Raw genomic sequence first — 20163 nt, forward strand, 5'->3', positions numbered from 1 at the left:
GTTTCTTGGGAAGTAGATTCATGTATTGTGTACTCCAAAATAACAATATACATACAAAGTGGATGTTTTGAGCCAGATTTTCCCATTTTAATTAGAATAATACAGAATGATGACCCTCCCTTACCCTGTCCTTGCTTCCATAAATATGTACATAAATCATTAAATCGTCAAGCTATCAGCCAGTCTGATCTAGCCAAGAGTGTCCTTCCATGGCCTCACCTTGCCATCGGCATTGCTTTTAGCTGATGCTGCAGTGACGGGTGGGGTCTGTTTGAGGGGATTGTGGGTAAAAGTCTGCCTCAGTGGACCTGCAGAGACAAACGAAGAGATGATTTAGCACAAATTTAGCACTAAATTGAAAGTACATGTCTGTGAAGTGTTACTTAAAGTCAAAGCCTTGACAGCACAATCATGCTAACAGCGCCATCTAGCCTTCAGGAAGTGTAGGTACGGTATATTTTCTAAACACTCTGCTGCGCTCTGCTTCGTGTGAGGTCTCCAGGATTTCTGTTTCTGCTTTACACAGTGTAAACCGAACATGGTGAGAGGGCTCTACATGGCGCACAAAAGATGGGGAAAAAACAAGACTTCATTCATATCTGATGTTGATTTTCCGATAAACATAAACATACAAAAATGGCACCCAAATCATGTTTATCCGGCATAAGACTACAACTTATTATTACTTTATCCTACAGATTACTGTTCCAGTTATTTTCTTTAACATGTAATCTTCAAAGATCTTATTCTGTCCGAGCAACTGTTGAAAATCCAGTTTTGCTATTGTGCCTTAAAAAATGCTGTAACTATTAATCCAGTTGAATAATTGTTTGGGTTCTAGTCTGACGTTTAAAAACAGCAACTAAAGAGTAACAGAACTCAATGCTAATAAGGTTTTTAGTGATTATAGGTGATGTGAATTCAGCAAAAGGTTATTTTGGGACATTGTCTGGGATTCAGCCTTGACAAGTTTACATGCAAGCCTCCAAACACTCATATGAGTCATGTGCAGTTTGACGGCCTTGTGGACTCTACAACAACATCTGCAGCAGATTTCACAATGCGTATTCGTCTCCTGAACTGCACTCAGCAGCCTTTCACATTCACACCTTAACCTATCCAAGAAGTGGCTGAATATCAAGCCAGATATTAAACTGAACATTAGCTTCAGCTTAAACTGAACATTATGTTTAAAACCTTGGTAAATGTTTTTTTATTGCTTACGTTTTTAATAAGCAGTACATTAGTGTGTTAGAGCTCCTAATCCAAGGGGCTTTTTTTTATTTTTTCTTAAGTCATGGAGTTATTAGGCATTTTTTTTAATATACAGTTTGTCAAATCCCATATAACAATATGTTTTTTCCACCTGTTCAAGTTCCACTTATTATCATCATCACTTAGAAACAACTCCAGCCAGCTATTTCTCTGTGGCACACAGCTGAAATAAAGCCACAGAAGCAGTAAAACCTGAGTCCCTGAGAAGCTGATGAAGTCCTGCTGGGACTGACCTTTAGCTGCAAGGTCCAGGTGATTTTTAATTCTATTCTCCCTCTCTTGCAGCTGGTGAGCAAGGTGAGCATTCTTCCAGCCTGAGTGAGCAAACCAGAGTTGGACAGAGAGAAAAATGATCAGCGTTACATTTGAGTTGTCTCCAAAGTTAACACTACCAAAAACCAATCCAGCAAATGTTCGTATATCGTAATCTATCGGACATATGCTTCGACACGAACCCTTTTTCATGCTCTCTATGAGGCCGTCACTTTGGGGAATGGCAGAGGCCGGGTGTTGGATCCTCTCCGGGATCCTCAATCGGTCTCTGATCCAGGGGTGTTTGAGCAGGGCGACTTGACCCAAGGAGAAGCAGTTGGAGGTCAGCCAGTAGGTAAACACCGCCTGAGGTTTGTTTGATAAGAAAATTATTTTAGACACTGAACAGCTGGTTTAAGATGTTGCAGATGTATTTCCTGACACCAAGAACTCGTTCAAAAGTATAACAAAAACCAATGAGTGAACGACAGACTGACCGTGGGGAAGTTGATGGTGAGGGGGAGGATGACTAGGGGCATGACCCTGAACACAGTCTTCATGGCTCGCAGGTTGGGGTTGTCGATACCAGACTCTGCACCCAACTAAAAGAGAAGACAGTGCAATTACTATAAAGGAAAACCACAATTACATTCAACAGCTTATCACATGATCATAACACCACCTAACACATATCTGTCAGTCCGACGATCACCCGATTAGCATTTTTTGGCATCAGGGCATTAAAAAATACAGTACGGTATTATTTTACAGTTACTATAATGTTCTTACCTCCAGGATGAAGAACATGGTTCCAGTGACGGCCAAAGGCAGGATGTAAAAAGGATCTGATGCTGTCAGGTCTAGAAACCAGAGCGTGCCTCCTGTCTGCAAGCTGGGCACCGGCAAATAGGCCATCTTCCTCAGTGCAATGAAGAAGGAGATGAAGATTGGTGCCTGTGGGAACAGACAGGTAAGTTACACAATATGTCAAAACAAGCTTACAAAACTTATGTCATACTTCAACAACAATATATATTTTTTGTTTAAAATGGCAAAATGCTAAAAGGCAAACTTGGTGTCTTAGATATACTGATAAATAAACACTTAAAGTCAATACTGGTACATGTTTAAGTTACTCAGAGACACTTTTGGTCATATTTGTATTTGCTACATTATAATTGTTACCACAAGTTACATATTCTTTGATTAGTGCATTATTGGTGGACTACTCTACGTTACGTATATATTTGCTATTTTTCTGTCTTTATGCTACAATATGCAAGTGAGATATAAAGAAGTCTGCAAGTGTCATAGACCATTACAATGAAACAGGGAAACCAGTACAAAGATATAAACTGACCTGCACCAGAGGAACAAGGAATCCACGGAGAGGATTTACATCATGCTTCTTCTGGAACAAGTTCAGGTCAGAGTAGGCTTTGGCGACTGTAACATGCAAACAACAGTTCTTAACCAGTTGACAAAGCTGGATTTTCACAAGCACAGCATAATCTAACATTTGGCTGAAAAGACGAAGGTAACGAAAAAAGAGGAGCAAATATTTACAGTCAAATTTGTTTCCACTCTGTTTGGCCTCATTCATCCTGTTAGTGAGTTTGGTTATCTCAGGCAGGACATTGTTCAGCTTGGCTGCCTCCCTCTGGCCCTTCACAATGACTGGAAACACAGTCAGACGAGCCAACACCGTTCCTATAAGATGGTGAGGGATTAAAAGAAACAGGAAGAAGAAATATAGTGGTCATTGTTTGAAGACTGAAGAAAACACCCCCCTTAGATCCTGATATAACCAGCCTTGACTACTTTCCCAAAAAGCCTGCATGCTGAAACATTGATGTATAAATAGTTGATTTTTGTCTCTATTTACCAACAACAATGGCCCCCCACCAGGGCAAACCAAGATCCACGTGCATAAACTCTAACAAGTTCTGTATCAGCCCCACTGGTGTGTGGCTGGCCAATCCCAGCTCTGCTAAACTGGGTTCTGTAGTCACGGCCTGCAGGACCTCCACCGCAGTTGGCGCAGCGTCAGCCACCTGCTCAATGATAGGCTGCGTTAAAACAGGGGTGGGGACAGCAGACGCTAGTTCAGGGCAGGCATCCAAGACCGGAGGAGGAGGAGAGTTGTGAACTGGAATCTGAAAATATAAATGGAAATGGAATCACGTCATTTAAGTGAGAAGGCAATTAGAGGCCTTAGATAGACAATCTAATTTCAGATGTAGTCTCGGCCACCTGCTCGCTGATTGGTTGTGTGATGATAGGCGAAGAGTCAGCAGGCAGAGAGACTGGAAGGCCAGAAGCCTCCACCACTGGAGCTGCCAGGCTTCCATCCTCAGGTGGACTCTAGAAACATCAATACTTCATTCAATATCAACATGGTACAGGTGTAACGAATCATTCAACAACAGCTGTTTAGTTACACTTCACGTTAAAGATTTGGTGCACAACATGATTCGATCCACTTTCATGGATTTGAAAACTTCCAAAACAAAAACACAGAAAAATGTAACATCTCAAGAAATGGAAACTATAAAACTAACTGGAGGCACTCGTACAACACAAACTGCTTACAAATCTTGTAGCATACCTCCACAATAAAACACCTTTTTTTTGGTTTTAAACAGATATTTAATACAGAAATGCAATAATGAGTCATATTATTATCAACATTTCACTGTAAATTTTTCTCACTAACACTGGCTCACTATGCAATGTGTTAAGAAAATACTGACGACTGAACAAACAATTTGACAGTTCTTGTGATGCAGGTTTATGTTCTTAACGAAATGGTGGCCTTAATGAAAAAAAAAAAAGCACAATCCATGATGCGAGTGTAAATAAAACGGTAATCAGACCAAGAAAATTAAAAACACAGAACTCAAGCCTGTTCCAAAGTTTTGTTATAATGCTGCTGACAGCATTATAACAAAACTTTGGTACACATTTGTTCACATCACAGATGGTTGTGCACAACAGGGCAGAAAATCAGGCCCATATCTAAAGTTCTGGTAATCCTAAACTATCAAATGACATATCTGAATATATCTTAATCTCGTGTGGTTAACAAAAAATTGCAGACTGAGCCCAAACACAATACTCTCACTCTTTCCTCTTGAGCTCCAATGAGGTTCAGTGCTGCTTTTCTATTAGACTGATAACCTGCATGCCAACTCACCTGAGAGCTGTTGTGTCTGACTGCTGCGGCGTTCACCCAGAGGAGCTTCCCATGCTGTCTGCGTCCCAGCAGAGTCCTGCCGGCAGGACTGCGACACTCAAACACTGTGTGCAGATAGGACCTCTGGAGCAACCGCTGTTTGTAAACCAGACGCAGAGTGTCAGCCAGACGCACACTTTCCACAATGCACAAAAACCTGATGACACACATGGGGGCTGCTGCTGTGTCAGATAGCATGGCTTCTGTTCAGAATAGGTTCAGCTAAGCCTGAACTTTCAAGGCTTTAAATCGCAGCTGCTTTCTAAGTTGAACCTGATTACTGGAAAAATTATGCACTAAATAAGCGATTAATCGTCAGACAATTTTGTATTTTGATTAATCACTGCAGTCATTTATTAAGCACAAAAGGTACACTACTACTTGATTTTCTATCATTGTACATTGAAGTCATCAGGTTTAATACTGTGGGTTTGACACAATCAGCAATGGCCTCTGAGAGGTTGATGTTTTTTCCCACATTAACTGATCAACACAAGTTAATCAAGCAGCAGCTAATCAAGTTGCAGGCCCCAACCTTTTTGTTTCTTTCCAGTTGAGCACAGGTTCAGCTGAATCTCAGCTAAACTGCACCTAAATTGGATGAATTATAAGTAGCCTGAATCAGAGGAGAGCCGCATGACAATGCTTTATGTTGATTTTTCATATTTTCCTCTGTTAACAATAATGACAGAAGTTCAGACTTCAGATTTTCCAGTTCAGCCAACTATGTCAACTGCTGGGGGACGAATTGAGAAATCGCACTGGAGTAATACACAGTTTGTGCTTATTTTATAGTCTAGTTGTACTTTTGACTATCAACAAAAATGACATTTTCTCACAATATACCGTTAATGCAAATGATCTATGATTGTCTGTTGTACACCACTTATAACCTCAGATAACAGAACAATTCACAGGTGATTCACCTGCCTATTACTGAGATCTCCCACACGTACTGAACTTGAAGTTTGATCATATTAACATTAATTCAAACGCTGTTGCTCAAAATTGAGCTCCTGAGTTTGTCAGGTAATCCTCTTTCCTGTCAAAAATGCATCAAGGAAGTGTTATTTTAATAATAATATTGCATTGGTTTGTCACCTGACACAACTGCCTTCACACAGAAATCTATGACAAAAGTTTTTAACTTTTAGAAATTAATCAATTGATCTGAGCTGTGACCTTTAACTGCAAACCTCAGACAATCAGGTGTGCAGCAGGTGTAAGCTTAGCCAAAAAAAAAAAAAAAAAAAAACAGCGACCACTAGTGGTATTTAGCTAAGTGACTTCTACAGGAGACAGCATCTAGCTGTTACTTAACCACAAGTTCGCTAGCTTAGCTTTAGAGCTGTGGTGGAAGCACAGCTAAGGCAAATGTAATAATGGCAGAGCAACAACCCCTAGTATCTTTACTTCAGGAGAAACGTTAGTTGTTGCCAAGCTAGCAGCTGCTAAAAGCCCTGCTAGCCTGTGGAGCCACACAGATGTTCACACACTTAGTTAAATAATGTAAAAACAAATGTTTGTCCAAAGCACGTCATGCACTCCGCTTCTAGCCACAAGAGTCGTGTTATTGTCTAAAAAAATGGTGATTTAACAGTTATATTAAACATCGGAGGACTCAGTCTTCACTAGAGAGACTGCTCCTGTCAAAGTCACACAGAAGGCATGCGCTCATAACTGCGCAGTGAGGACGGCAGCCGGCTAGCGAGCTAGCCGAGGAAAGTCGCTGCTTGCGTCTTTGTTTCAGAAGCAGGGGTTAAGCATGAGATGTAAAACTGTAAACGAGACCTACATGGTTCCAAACATCTGAGAGAGGATGGCTGCCCAGTTTCGGTTTTCCAGTTTGTCTCAGGAAACACCTCACCAGGCAAGTCGGAGTCACCCCGCTCCTGATAGCAGCCATGTTGGAAAAGAAGCTGCTACGGAAAGCGCGAGGAGTCAATCTTCGTGGCTGTTCACAACAGGCTAAACAGTGTGGTATCATTCTGTTCACATAAAATGCAACGTCAAGACACACTAAACACTCATTACCACTGGCAAAATAAGTACATTTACTCAAGTACTGTACTGTTAAACAAGTTTGAGGTTGTCTACTTTTTAATTCTGGAGACTTATCGTTTTTAATATGAAGAAACTGTAAAAGACACAAAAGACAAACATTATGTGATTATCAATGCAGTGTATTTTAAAAATTGCAAGGTATCAATTCAAAACTTAAAAAAAAAAAAATAGGCTTGTGGATCACATAGATCGTATTCCAACTCTGTAATCTGAAGTCTGCATTTTTTTTCTTCTGGCCGTTTTAAAATTGAAAAATATAGAGTAGTTTTGTTCTATTTCTTTGCTTTTCAGTTTTGCCTCACCATCGTCTTTTTTTCTAATGTGCACCACTTTTTTTTATTAAATAGTATGGCCACATGTCATTAATATGAAACAATCATGGCAAATCGTCCCAAAGTAGTTTACAGCTTCAGCACCATTAAAAAAACGAGATATAAATTATATGGAAAACATCAGCTGACTGCTCAGATGTAGCCTGTATTCCTGTAAATGTGTGACACTGAAAGTGAAAATCAAATCACAGTGACATGTAACACTGACACAGAACAAATGAAAGTCTCACAGGTTGAGGTTGTGAATACCAGACTCTGCCCCCAAAGGCTACGATTTTAGTGATTATGTCTTTTGACATGTCTTCTGACTTTTCACAGAGACAGTACATTGAAGCAATTCTTATTTTCTCTTATTTTTCATCATCATTCATTCATTCATTTCAAAATCAAGTGAATTACACAAAGGTAAACAACAACACAACGGTTTGGTTCAACGTAATTAACATCACAGCTAAAGCATCAGTTGGAGGGCACGGCTGTAATAGTTTACAAGTGTAGATTGCATAATCAATTTAAACTAGTGATAAAAGTAAAATAAGAAAATGCATTCAAAGTAAAAATAAAATGAAATATGTTAATTAAACATCTATTCAAAGATGTATGTTTTAATATATTTCGTCACACAATCGCTTGTTTGAAGTCATATTAGATGTTGCATTCACTGCCATCTATCTAACAACAAAAAAACGTTAATAACAAGAAAATATAATGTAATCGCCTCAAATGTATAAATTTGAAGAAAGTGAGAAGAGCAACAAAAGGCAAAAAGAGTACAATCATTGGGTCTTTGGAGGTGATTTCAAACAAACTGAACATGAATGTGATGTTCGAATGTTTTTCTTGTCCTGAGAAAAGGTGATTTTCATAATAGACTAAGTTGAAACTGCATTAACCAAAAAGAACAATTTGTCTTATCTTGAACAAAGCCTGTATTTCAACTCAATCCGACTCTGATGTCAGATCTGCAGTTTTCCGGCTTTTCCGAAATAAAGAAAAACACCCGGTGGTCTTTTTCTTCTTGTGTTTTTCCTTTCCGAGTTGCTTCAGAGGGGACGAGTGGTGCCACCATCTTCTTTTCTTCTCACGTGCACCTCTTTTTTTTATTGCATGTTTTATTCCAGCAGCTTCTACTTGCGCATCAGGCACAAATCCTGCTTTTGGTTGAGTCTTTTCAACACTGCCGACTCCCCAATCGTCTGTCGGTCTTCTGCTTCCTGCGGATCCTGCTCGTCGCAGTGAAGAGTCTGCTCGGTTTTGGATACGTTCATCTCTTTTATTTTCCTGCTGCTGTCTTGTATGTGTAGTGGTGATGCGCTGCTCTGATCTGTTCTGACCGTCTACATCCTGACCAAAGTGTTGATGTCTCTCCGATGTTTCTCTCATTTGTGCATGTTTATCATCTCCTCTCCATCGTTCGTTGACTCCCTGAGCTCCCCTCTTCTCCTCTCTCTCTTGACCTCTTTCACAGCTCAGAATATAATAGCAGAGATCATATTTCTTCAAGAGCTTTCCACTCTCTGGTGCCATCCTCCTTTCATCTGCTCCAGTTTTTCCTTCCTTTTCTACCTCAACATCGATTTCCATCCTTTCCTCATCTCCCTGTTCTCCATAATGTTGTCCAGTTTTCTGCGTTCCCCACAGATCTTCATTTATGTTCTGTCTAACATCTAATCCGTCATTGTCCCGATGCTCTGCGTGCCTGTCAAGGTATTTCGGCAAAGCTCTTCCTCTGCTTTCTGACTGGTCATCACCTTCCATCTTTCCGTCCTTGACTCTACTTACATCCATTACCATCATTTCCTGATCTGTCTGCATCTCCACACAAACATGTTGAGGACACTCCTGTCTCACATGCATGTTGCTGACTTCCTGTTTATACTTGTGATCGTTGAACGATGCGTTGTCATCACCCTCCAGACCCTCCTGTGGTCTCCTCTGTCTGTCCTGATCCTTGAAACTCCCTCCAAGCTGACTTTCTCTAGATACGGTTTCTCTCCTCTGAGCTGGGTCACCAGCCTCTGTACTTCCTCCCACATCTTCTGTTTTTATGTCCCCCTCATCCCTCTGGTTTTCAGCATCAGCATCTTGAAGATAATGCAAGCCTTTCCTTTCCTCCTCATGATTGTATAGTACGCTCTGTCTGGCATAAACTCCCTCATCCTCTGCATTGTAGCAGGGGTCAGGTGGTAGCCACTCTTCTCTAGACCCAACACTGTCTTCAATTAATGTTACTTTATGGACATTTACTGCAGGTTCTCTACCCGCTTCTGTTGCTCCCTCAGCCTCCTCTCTCATCTTCACATCTTCACACTGGTCATAGATGTTATTGATAGCAGGTGGGACGCCTCCAGGAATAGACACCTCCCTGATGTCTTGAGTACACAAATCTGCAGCAGGCACTGGAAAGTAGGTACAATATCAAAACAAATGAAAAACAGTCATTCACAATGCACGTTACTTAGCATGATGAAAATGTTTGCCCTCTTACCATTAATTTTCCTGTAGAAAAGAAGATAAGCACTGTTGGACCTAGTGAGGGAAAAGTAAAAAGAAGGTGGCATAATTTTCAAATACAGCAAAAATGAGTTTAACCCTCCTGTTGTCTTCGGGTCAATTTTGACCCGTTCTCAAGTGTTTGCATATCATAACTATGGTTTTCTCTCATATAATTGCTTGAAAATGACATGGATGGTTCCAAACTGTGCTCTTTGCAAGTTAAATTAATTCTGACTATATTCTTTGAATTATGTCTGTTTTATTAAAATGTATAGCATCTGGCACCATCTGTACCATCTGTGGTATAATGGATCATACTATTGTGCTTTCCAGTACAATAAACACACACACACACACACACACACACACACACACACACACACATTTATACTTTGTGCTTTATAAACAGTCAAACCACACCGGGTCAATTTTGACCAGGGAGGACAACAGGTGTGAGTATTTGCTGCCATTAAAAAATTTTACATTATTTCAAAACAGTGTCCTGACTAAACTTCGACATATGCCAGTCTGTGATAATACATCAATTTATGTGCCTCAGATCATAACCATAGTCAAAATAATCAGAATTTCTGGGGGGTTTTTAATAAAAAATGAAGTGTAATTTTTTAAAAATTACATCTATTATATCATACATTACAAAAATAAGTGTAAAATATATGTTGATGCGTTGGAAACACGTTGACTAAAAAGGTTCAACACAGAATTTGATGATTATTTTAGACAAAGGTGCATAGTAGATGGGAAGACAATATGAGGGTTAATACAGGGGCACGTGAAAAAAAAAAAGTTACTTTTAATGTACATGTAAAATGCATAGAAGGGTGCTTCAGTGCATGCATGTCCACATGCATACACGTACATGTATATTGTAGGTAGGTAAGGATGTATAGTCCTGTGAAGGTACAGTACATACATGTACATTATATATATTTGTATTGTTTTTTTCAGCCATCAGTGGGGTTGGTGGAGCAAAAAGTGGTATAGTCAAGTGAACTGTTTTGCATCAACCTGGGAATATACTAGTGAAAACGCATTTGAGAAAAAATCACATAAAAATGTATGTGAGGAAAATACAAAGAACTAACACTTACTCTAAGTCATCCACCTGGACTGGGCAATCAAGCTGTTGAAAAGAATAATCACAGCATCATGAATCCATTTTTAGCACTATGAACATGTAACTTTGAACAACACTGAAGGCGAAGTGGTCAGTCTTACCACTGTGACCCTGTCATCATTGAAGTTATACCATCTCTCATCGTCCTTGATCGTCGCGGTGTAATGTCCACTTCTAAGATCTCCAAAATGATCCACAACCGCATACAGTTTGTATGTCTGATCCTGATCACCAACGGAAAACATGATGGACATCAGGATCAGGAATGAAACAGCAATGTGTTCTGATAAAATGCTGAAATACAATATAGTTATACCTCCGGTATCTCTAGGGTGCTGGGGACATCCACAGTGCGGTTGCTTTTGACATATGTCATGTAGCGGTAGTCAAACTCAAACCTCTTCAAAAGCAGCATCAGAACCTCTGGATGATGCTTTATTACACATTTCTGCATTAAAAACACAGATCCCCAACATTTATTATCATGTATTATCAAAGCACCATGAACTCAGTACTGTTGTTTCAAAGCAAGACTGAATGTGTGCAAATCGGTTCATGTTTTCTCATTACTCACAATAGTAGCATCAGATTTGGCATCACACCGGTCGCAGTACATCTGGTTTTCTCCGCTGAAATCTGAAGCTCTGAAATACTCCTCAATGCCATCCACCTCATAAAACAAAAGCCAGACAACAAACAATCAAGCAACAATAGTTATTGAAAACACTTAAAATAGCCATAAAAAGGCAAGAAAGGTTTTAAATGGAAGGGGTAGTTTGCAGTTATTCATTACATTACAGTTATTTATCCAAAGCAGCCTACAAGAAATGTGTTCATCAATTATACTGAACTGGATCTAAAGGAATCAATTGAGTCAGACTGTCAGGGACGTTGCTCAGTTGATGCTGTCAAATCATCACCTCTTCATCATATACTTCTGACAGATAAGACCTGTTCATTTGAATTGCTATTTAACATGGAAACTGTTTAGAAAGGGGCACTGAAAGGCATTTTCACGGCAGGTCGTTGTATGAGCCGTCTGTCTATCATTGAACAGATCATTGAACCAGTAGAAGAGTGATTGACTGTTGACAGCCGTGCTGTCGTCTGGCAGCATAATAACTGGTGATAATTGGACAGCATCAAAAGCAAACTGAAGAACCTCCCTGCTGACATCGGACAGTCTGACTCAGCTGAGTCCTTCAAATCCAAACAGATCTTTTCACAGATGAAAAGAGAGGCTTATAAAATTGCATCATCTGCATAAACACAAACACTGAAGCACTGTTTAGGACAGATAATGTTATATATGTATAATGGAAATAGTAATCGACCAATAATACCCCAACAGCATAGGCCTACGACTGTGGTTAAGTAGGATTTTATAATTGACCCTAAACAATGCCATAATTTTATAGAGATGTTGATGATGAGATGATCACGAATCAAACACAAAACACCTGCTGTGACACCACTGACCATTCAGGTGTGACATGCTTGAAGACATCTACATTAGTAGAACGTAATGCGGACCTATAGAAAGAAGTTATCTGATACATTTAGCTTCAAAGCAGGTCTGCATTGAAACCCTCTTTGTTTCCAAACCTTTAAAAGTTGTCTGTTTGCATGATGCATGTTGGTTGATTTTTGGGTTTCAAAGTTTGCAGGGTGTTAGATCCTTACCACACTATAGTGTTCACTACTGGAATCCACCAACGCAAGAGGAAGATGCCAAAACGCCCCATCGGTCTCATTCTCTGCACAACAAGCAGAACAGATGGTCTTGTGTGTCAACAGTCCGTGAAAGATCTGAAAGCACAAAAACACAGAGGCTGGAAAACAAGCATTTTCATTCAATAGATTCTCCTCAACATGGATGAAGTCTTTACCTGCGATGCCTTGGGGCTGGTCAAACTTAAAATCTTCTCAAAGTACTCAGCAGCATCCCGCTGTTCATATACTGAGGGGAGAACAGAAATTAATTTGTATTAATGGGGTAAAATGACCGTATTTACCTTTAATTGGCTTATCCTTTATAGGGAAAAACACCCACTGCATCATTACAAGGGTTATCAGATTTTCTCTGTGTATCTGTCTATCTGTGGGGCTTAAATGACAGTATATGAACAATTCTGCACCTCTGTTGATGCTCAGCCTCTTGGTGATTTTATACGTGGATGCTGTTCGTTCCTGTAAATCAGCAAACAAGGTTGCAAGATGACAATCAATACCAGGATTTTCACCGGAGTTCCTAAACAAAGAGAGATAGACGTTATTTTTAAATAAAAAAAAAGGTGCACGATAGCTTCCAGAACATCTTGAAGGCATGAAGTCGGACTTTGTGGCAAACCTTTCCACAGCTGCTCTGAAGTCTTCGGTCATGAACAGCACCTGCAGCACACTGTTCAGGTAACATGTTGCTCCTTGGTTGTACAAACCATATTTAACTGTAGTCTTTCGAGACATTCCCGCAGATCTCTGGAAATCAAGTTATCGTCGACGTACACCAACAGTGCCCCTGTCTCCTGTCAAATATAACCCACGGCATACTTTCTCTTTCACTTTTAATCAATGCACAAGCTGGGATGCTGCGTTCAAGGTGTGTCGGAAACAGTGAATTTATTAACAGACGGCCCACAAAGCTTTGGATGGTGTTTAATATTGTTACGCAAGATACTAAATGTTTATTATCTTCTATTATCCTTGTGTACTTAATTTGTGAATGGGACTTTTCATCTGCTGCTAAGTATCCAAGACATCGGATACTTGCAGCACACTGGTGGCCCACATGTGGATCTATTTAACTATCCATGCACTTGCACTTTAACAACAAGCACTTTACACCCGGCACTTCATAGAATTCACACTGCACTTTATGTCTATGTATGAATGGGTATTTTAATGTGAACTCCTTGTGTACTGTTATTACTATATTCCTTCTTTTCTTTTCTCGTCTACCTCCTATGTGTCTGTCTGTCTATTACCTGCCAAGGGACTACGGATGTAAATTAGCAGGCTTGCTAACTCCGACACATTAACACATGTACTCACATACTGATGTTCATTACTGTGTATTGTCCCTTTTAAATAAATAAATAAATAACAAAATAAATAGGGTTAGGGTTAGGGTTAGGGTTAGAAGCTGATTTATATAAGACCATCTGTGACATACCGTATATGATGCAGGAGCTTTACAGGAGGACAGGAATGTCAAGAAAGCACCAACTTCTAGGGTGAGAAATGGCGCATACCCTATTTCTGGATCATATGTGGAAGCATATACCACATACCCATAACCATCCATTCATATCCATAACTTCAGGAATGACTTGTGGCCTGTTGCTGTTTCACTATGGAATTAGTCATTGTAATGTGATTCAAAATTAAACAAATCAGAAACTTTAAGGGACCAATTTTCTGCATCGTGATCATTTCTGTTCCTTATTTTGTTGTGCCAACCTGATGCTCAGGATGCACCTTATTAGTCAGAAAAAACATCACTGAGACTTTGTGCATGTGTTTGATACTCTGTTGATGTGGCCTCTGTGCATGCTTTAGCGTAGGCCTCCACATATCCGCATACTCAATAAATGATGAGACATTAGAGAGAACGCGACTTTATTTTAACAACATCTTTTTCGAACACATTTAGAGGCAACATGGAAATATTGAATAAAAGAGCCCATACAATAAAAAAAAGCTGTTCCATATAGTGGCAAATTGAGTAGTGGCAATGGCAGCAGGAAGTGATCATGTCCGTCAAGCAGTCAGTCCTCCAGGAACCTTCATCACCATTTGGATTACGGACAGCTGCTGGATTCCATACTCAGAGAGCAGGGTGGAGTCTCCTTCCAGTATCTTGTCTGTGAAGATCAACCGCACAGCCCCTTCTCCTACACACACACACACACACACACGCACACACACAGAGGCACATACAGTAAACACACACATAGAAAGACAGAAATCGACAGAACTGCTGTTACCACATGTAACCACAGGTGTCGCCAAATCAACCAGGAGTGAAATCTTTCAGGACCAGCGTGTAGGATTTATGGGATCTCGTGGCAGAAAGGAATATAATTTTCATAATTGCGTTTAGTTAGTGTATAATGGCCCGAGATGTTGTACTGCCATGTTTTTACAGTAGCCCAGGCAAACCTACCACTGGCTCTAGAGAGCACCTTCCACCTTTCACATTACCCGAAGTCCAACAACTAACATTAAAATTAAACTCAAATGTAGAAGCACCAATAATAATTGCTACCGCATATAACAATGCAACTGTGAAAGGAGGCATTCTGCTTGATGAGTAGTTTGATTTTTGATACTTCACGTACACCTGGCTGTTGATTCTTCTGCAATTTTCCTTCAGCAAAATGTTTCATGCAGGACTTTGTCCTGGGAGTGGACAAGTTTTGCTCCACCTGGGAATGCTCTGTTCATTAGGCAAACAAGCCAAACACAAACAAAACTTCGCAGGCTAAACTCAGCTCCTTCATGGACCGCGCACATCGTCTCTCAGGCTGGCTCGAGCCTGTCAAACGGCTGCAGTCTGGCTCTTACCTAGGGTGTCGGGAAGCTTCTGCGCGATCTTTTGTTTCAGCTGTAGCACCGTCATGCTCTGCATCTGCTCTTCGGTGTTGCACAGGTCGACGATCAGCTTCTCCCCTCGTAGCCCATGCACCACGACCTGGTAGATTTTGCCCATTGCTGTGCTGTTTTCTCTCTCTGTGTGTTTGTGTGTGTGTGCTCCTCTCGGTTCCGCAGCTTGAGAGGAAATAGTGTCACTTCAGGGTGTGTTTAAGGTTTATAACCGAGGGCTGAAAACGTGTGGCACTGAGAAAACTTTCACTTTCGAACAGATATAATTATTGCTGCTATAATTAGCATTATTCCTTCTTCTCGTATGCGCATCCAGTATCAAAAACAGCTTTGAAATATACTGGCGATGTTTTTTCTGTGTCGCTGCTTGTGTTGTTTTGACGGACGTGCAGGTGTACCAAATGTGTACGTGAAGCTCTCTGCTGCCTTCACTTTTCACAACAGCATCCAGTCCTGCCACAAAAAGCCTTTAAACCTATACGTTTTGGACACTAGAGAATGTGCCTTTCCGTGCACTGCCCGAAAAACAACCGGTTTGTGAATGCATTTCCCTGTTGAACTTCACAGTGCGCTGAAATGTGGAAATCACCCACAGTGTTTGGCATCTGACCAGGGAAGTGTTTATTTACCAGTCTGGTTGTTTTATAAGACTATGGTTTAATAATATCCAAGCATCAAAGTAAAAGACTACCTAGTAATATTATTACATTTTTTAAAAATGGAGTGACATAAATTGTCCCGACCTGCGATCCTGAATTCACGTGACTTCTTGGAACTGCCTGGGCGAAACTGAAAGTGACCGGACAAGTGCAAATCTTGCCGGAGTCCGTGAAGGTAACACAGCAGGTCGGTCGACGGCGAGCGGAGGAGCTGCAACAAGATGAGCTCTCCGGGCCAGAACGAGAAGAGCTACGACCCCAGAGACACGACCCTGAGGTTCGTCAACAGGCCGGATGATCTGGATCCACTACGTAAGCAGCAAAAACTGGTTGAACAGCGTTTCTATTAACCATGGAGTAATATCTCTTAAATTCCTGCTTGTTATGATTACCGCATGTCATTGCTTTAATACTGTGTGTGTGCATTATTTTTCTTCATGCAGTCATTTAAAAGGGATTGCATATATTCCATGTAACGACAGATTGAGATGTGAGACATTAGTTTCATGTTTTTTTGTGTGTGTGTGATGAAAGGTGGGTGGGGTCCGTTTTCTCCATGTTAAACGTGCAGTATATTTTACTGTGATGGTTAGTTCAATGTCTGCTCCTGTTGCGCACCTCAGCCCCGGAGGACGGAGACCTGGGTCTCCGAGCAGAGATGTCCTGCGGTCACGCTGTCACACCAGAGTCCCTCACCGGGTGGTGTCGCAGCCTGCTGGATCAGGTACTTTCCTGTTGTTCTTTGCCACTGCATTTCATCACCGATAAACGTGGCGCCCTACTTCTTGTCTGACAGGCATGTTGACAACTTATTAAAGTTCCATGTTTCATATTTTGGCGTGCATATTTTGTTCACATTAACAATGGCACACTATGTTCATCTTTACCATCATCATCATTTTTATGTAATGTTATCAGAGACAGGCTGATACCCGACCTATGTCCTGTGTCAGTATGGCCCATCCATCCACCCCACGTTCCTGCAAATTCAAACACTCATGCTGTTTATACTGCATCTCCTGACTTCCTTATTTGCTCCCATCACAATTACTACAGCCACTAGAGGTTGCTGCGTAAAAATAAACTAATAAATATGGGCCGTAATACCCTCCTTGCAAAGTCAACCTACACTGTTTTTCTTGTGAGGACAGGCTCTAAAACCCAATGTGCTCAACCAGCTCCGCACACATCGGCAGGCAGACACAGTTAGCGACATCGGTGAACAGAGTGGAGCATCCAGGAGCTTAAAGAGTCCGATGTTTTCCTCAGGGGTTGGTGGAGACCAAAAACAGAGCTAAAACAAGAGTGAACATTGGACTGAGCATATGCCACATGGGCAGAAACATGACTCCAAACCAGTGATAACATCATGTGTGAATAAGCAACAGTTAGTGTTAGCCATATAAAAGGTGATGATATGTCAATGCTACATCTGCAACTGGTTTCTACCCTCCCCAAGAGGCCAAAAATCAGCTATGGCAGAATTAAGTTATGCTGTGATTCTCAACTGCCTGTTGTTAGGGCAACCCCCGCCATGTTCACAGCATCTCTGAATGTTAATATGACATCATCTGTCCTTTAATTTCAGGGCCAGTACAAATTCAAGTGCCCTGCTTTAGAGCTCGGCACCAAGTGTGATGCAGTGTGGTCTTATCAAGAGGTGCGCAGGCTGGCAGTGCTGACAACTGAAGAGATGCAGTACTTTGAAGAGAACATCGCCCGCCTGGCTGCCACAGAGTACTGTGAATTCAAGGCAGTGAGTGTGACGGTGTTGCCTCCACCTTCAGAAAGTTAGAGGCTGGCATGCACATGCATATAACTTAAAGGAACAACTTGGGGGATATGCTTATTAATTTTGTTGCAGATGCTTAGATGAGAAGATAGACGACACCTTCATGTCTGTACGGTGAATATTTAGGTGGAGCTAGCTTAACTCAGCAGGGGAGACAGCTAACGTGGCTCTGTCCTAGCACCTTTAAACTAGTTGCTAGGCAAAAACATAAGAAAGAACTAGCATGTGTCTTTTTTAATTGTCAGTTTCTGTACAGATTCAACAAATGAGATATGTTCATTAGTGAGCTTTAGAGGTGCAGACAGGCAGATTTTGCTACTTTTGCACACAGCCAGGCTAGCTGTTTCCCCTTGCTTTCTGTCTTCATGCTAAGCTAAGCTAAAGTTGTGCTGGCTCCAGCTAAATATTAACAGAGAGATCTGAGAGTGGTATCAATCTTCTTATTTAACTCTCCACAATAAAGCCACAAAATGTATTTCTCAAAATGTTTAATGATTCCCGCATCCTGTCCAACAGTGTCCTGGGTGCAAATCCTATGTGGAGAGAGAGGACCTGATGAACCTCAATGTGCAGTGCATAGTCTGCAGAGCAGACAAGAAGAAGGCTTACGAGTTCTGCTGGCAGTGTCTGAAGCCGTGGAAAGGTAAAGCTCCACGCTCTGACCGCTGCGACAACGATGGCTGCGTCAACCACGACCTCGAGCTTCTCAAGAACTGCAAGACGACCGACCTCCCTCAGGTGGAGGGGGTCCACGCGTGTCCCTCCATCCGGGCCTGTCCCACCTGTGGTCAGAGGGTGGAGCACGACAAAACGGGCTGCAAGAACATCATCTGCCCACGCTGTCAGATCGAGTTCTGCTTCGTGTGCCTGAAGCTCAAACGTGAGTGCCTGGAGACGAGCTCTTACTTCATCCCCTGCAGCGATGGTGTTGCTCCCAGACAGACCTCCATACCTGTGTGGCACAGAAACTAAGAGGGGATTTTGCAGACACGTTCACTGCTCATGATGTATCTTTCAGGCTTCTTCTGTCACACTATACTATGCTTTTCCTGTTGGATTTCATTGTAAGATTCTTCTTGCAGCTGAAGCTTCTAAGCTTTTTTGTTCATATACATTGTGAACATTAAAAATATCAGCTGTATTTTGTCATAATGTTGTATAATGCACTGTTTGTAATGAAGGCTGCTTCCTTAGATTTGACCTGTGCTCAGTAATCATTAATAACTGTATCACTTAATGAAGGTTCCTATTACATGAATGCAGAGTGTCTATTTGATGTCTAAACCAAACATTTTCCTGCATGTTGAACAAAGTTAAATAACAAAATAAACAAAATAATAACATTTATCCACGTGTGATGCAAGATTCTATAAATGTGCATACCTGCATGAGCTTTCATGCAGAACAAAACCTGATTTTTTCAGAGGCAGAAGAATAGCTTGTTCTTGTTCTTCACTTGTTCATCTCGAAACACTAAATGAAGCAAACATTAGGGTGTCAGGATTTCAATGAATAAAAAATACATATTACTCCTTACTTTGTTTCCCATAATTCCCTCTGTTATCAAAGTTACTAATGCAGACACAAGGGGGCAGTGTTTCGCTTGAATTCCCTCACAGCTACTTGAGGGGCTCCTGTTAAGTGCAGCGTCGACTGCAGTATGTGTTCATGCAGTCATTCGTCATTAAAAACGTATAATAACACAGCGATGACCATGCAAATGCATATTTTTTTGTCACTGGGGACAACTCTTTAGTGAGTGAGTGGATCTCTGACTGAAATTGCAGTTATTTAAGATGCTGAGTATAATTCAGCAGTTTCTCCTCATGGTCACACATCTCCCTCTGTGATCATGATAATAGCTTTCTCATTATAACAGGACATCTTTGCACGTTACACTGACATATTTTCTTGTTCTTACCAGATGCCAAATTATTCAGTGGTGGCCGACGGTGGTGGTGACCGACGGGTATTGTGCCAAAATGACGATGACAAATTTCTTGAAGTCTTTCAAATTGGTGGTCAAACAATAAACCTATATCACATTATCGAGGAGAGTGCCCTGTTTGCATGTGAAGAAACACTGAAGGTATAATAGTAAAACGTGAATACAGAACGGAGCGAAACGCCTGTGGAATTAGCAGCTCCCACTCTGCAGTATTGTTCAGTTTGATGTATCCAGGTGCTCCAAACTGTCACAGCTTTCATCAGACCCGTTCACAAACTGCATACTCAAAGCCGAAGCCACTTCTCAAATACAAGTTTTATTTTGAGGAGAGTTAAACTCCATTAACGCATCGACATGCATTACAGAC

At 41.1% G+C, this 20163-nt stretch overlaps 4 protein-coding genes across 4 annotated transcripts; 1 reads left to right on the forward strand and 3 right to left on the reverse strand.

Annotated features, from left to right (window-relative positions):
* Positions 1 to 30: 30 nt before the first annotated feature.
* On the reverse strand, positions 31 to 6677 carry oxa1l (OXA1L mitochondrial inner membrane protein). Its single transcript, XM_041964505.1, has 11 exons — positions 6558 to 6677; positions 4724 to 4858; positions 3781 to 3891; positions 3413 to 3683; positions 3094 to 3237; positions 2888 to 2973; positions 2317 to 2481; positions 2025 to 2129; positions 1731 to 1893; positions 1509 to 1589; positions 31 to 308 (listed from the first exon to the last, which is right to left on the reverse strand). Exons 1-11 carry the CDS (start codon positions 6666 to 6668, stop codon positions 190 to 192), a joined length of 1491 nt encoding a protein of 496 aa, XP_041820439.1. The 5' UTR covers positions 6669 to 6677; the 3' UTR covers positions 31 to 189.
* Positions 6678 to 7518: 841 nt separating this feature from the next.
* LOC121626668 lies at positions 7519 to 13318 on the reverse strand. Its single transcript, XM_041965303.1, has 10 exons — positions 13143 to 13318; positions 12931 to 13043; positions 12682 to 12752; positions 12476 to 12601; positions 11367 to 11462; positions 11109 to 11240; positions 10894 to 11016; positions 10767 to 10798; positions 9647 to 9687; positions 7519 to 9557 (listed from the first exon to the last, which is right to left on the reverse strand). Exons 1-10 carry the CDS (start codon positions 13256 to 13258, stop codon positions 8098 to 8100), a joined length of 2310 nt encoding a protein of 769 aa, XP_041821237.1. The 5' UTR covers positions 13259 to 13318; the 3' UTR covers positions 7519 to 8097.
* A 1075-nt stretch (positions 13319 to 14393) lies between these two features.
* zgc:194655 (uncharacterized protein LOC794380 homolog) lies at positions 14394 to 16160 on the reverse strand. The gene is made up of 3 exons (XM_041965346.1): positions 16141 to 16160; positions 15359 to 15562; positions 14394 to 14685 (listed from the first exon to the last, which is right to left on the reverse strand). The coding sequence occupies exons 2-3, from the start codon at positions 15501 to 15503 to the stop codon at positions 14552 to 14554; spliced, it is 279 nt and encodes a 92-aa protein (XP_041821280.1). The 5' UTR covers positions 15504 to 15562; positions 16141 to 16160; the 3' UTR covers positions 14394 to 14551.
* Positions 15313 to 19401, forward strand: si:ch211-212k18.15 (probable E3 ubiquitin-protein ligase ARI5). Its single transcript, XM_041965345.1, has 4 exons — positions 15313 to 16368; positions 16680 to 16780; positions 17645 to 17812; positions 18365 to 19401. Exons 1-4 carry the CDS (start codon positions 16278 to 16280, stop codon positions 18818 to 18820), a joined length of 816 nt encoding a protein of 271 aa, XP_041821279.1. The 5' UTR covers positions 15313 to 16277; the 3' UTR covers positions 18821 to 19401.
* Positions 19402 to 20163: the final 762 nt, after the last annotated feature.

The sequence above is a fragment of the Chelmon rostratus genome, chromosome 23 (assembly GCF_017976325.1).
Source record: "Chelmon rostratus isolate fCheRos1 chromosome 23, fCheRos1.pri, whole genome shotgun sequence".
Lineage (NCBI taxonomy): Eukaryota > Metazoa > Chordata > Actinopteri > Chaetodontiformes > Chaetodontidae > Chelmon > Chelmon rostratus.

Bases quoted from the DNA above. Each gene is read 5' to 3' on its own strand.
- oxa1l (XM_041964505.1), bottom strand. From the start codon at position 6,668: ATGGCTGCTATCAGGAGCGGGGTGACTCCGACTTGCCTGGTGAGGTGT. The intron at 2,974-3,093 runs GTAAATATTTGC...TGCATGTTACAG, and splicing joins GAGTGGAAACAAATTTGACT to TCGCCAAAGCCTACTCTGAC. The intron at 2,130-2,316 runs GTAAGAACATTA...CTTCTCTTTTAG, and splicing joins CCATGTTCTTCATCCTGGAG to TTGGGTGCAGAGTCTGGTAT.
- LOC121626668 (XM_041965303.1), bottom strand. From the start codon at position 13,258: ATGTCTCGAAAGACTACAGTTAAATATGGTTTGTACAACCAAGGAGCA. The intron at 11,017-11,108 runs GTATAACTATAT...GTTGGTGATCAG, and splicing joins GCACCCTAGAGATACCGGAG to GATCAGACATACAAACTGTA. The intron at 9,688-10,766 runs GTAAGTGTTAGT...TTCCCTCACTAG, and splicing joins GTCCAGGTGGATGACTTAGA to GTCCAACAGTGCTTATCTTC.
- zgc:194655 (XM_041965346.1), bottom strand. From the start codon at position 15,503: ATGGGCAAAATCTACCAGGTCGTGGTGCATGGGCTACGAGGGGAGAAG. The intron at 14,686-15,358 runs GTAAGAGCCAGA...GTGTGTGTGTAG, and splicing joins GAAGCTTCCCGACACCCTAG to GAGAAGGGGCTGTGCGGTTG.
- si:ch211-212k18.15 (XM_041965345.1), top strand. From the start codon at position 16,278: ATGAGCTCTCCGGGCCAGAACGAGAAGAGCTACGACCCCAGAGACACG. The intron at 16,369-16,679 runs GTAAGCAGCAAA...TGCGCACCTCAG, and splicing joins GGATGATCTGGATCCACTAC to CCCCGGAGGACGGAGACCTG. The intron at 17,813-18,364 runs GTGAGTGTGACG...CCTGTCCAACAG, and splicing joins AGTACTGTGAATTCAAGGCA to TGTCCTGGGTGCAAATCCTA.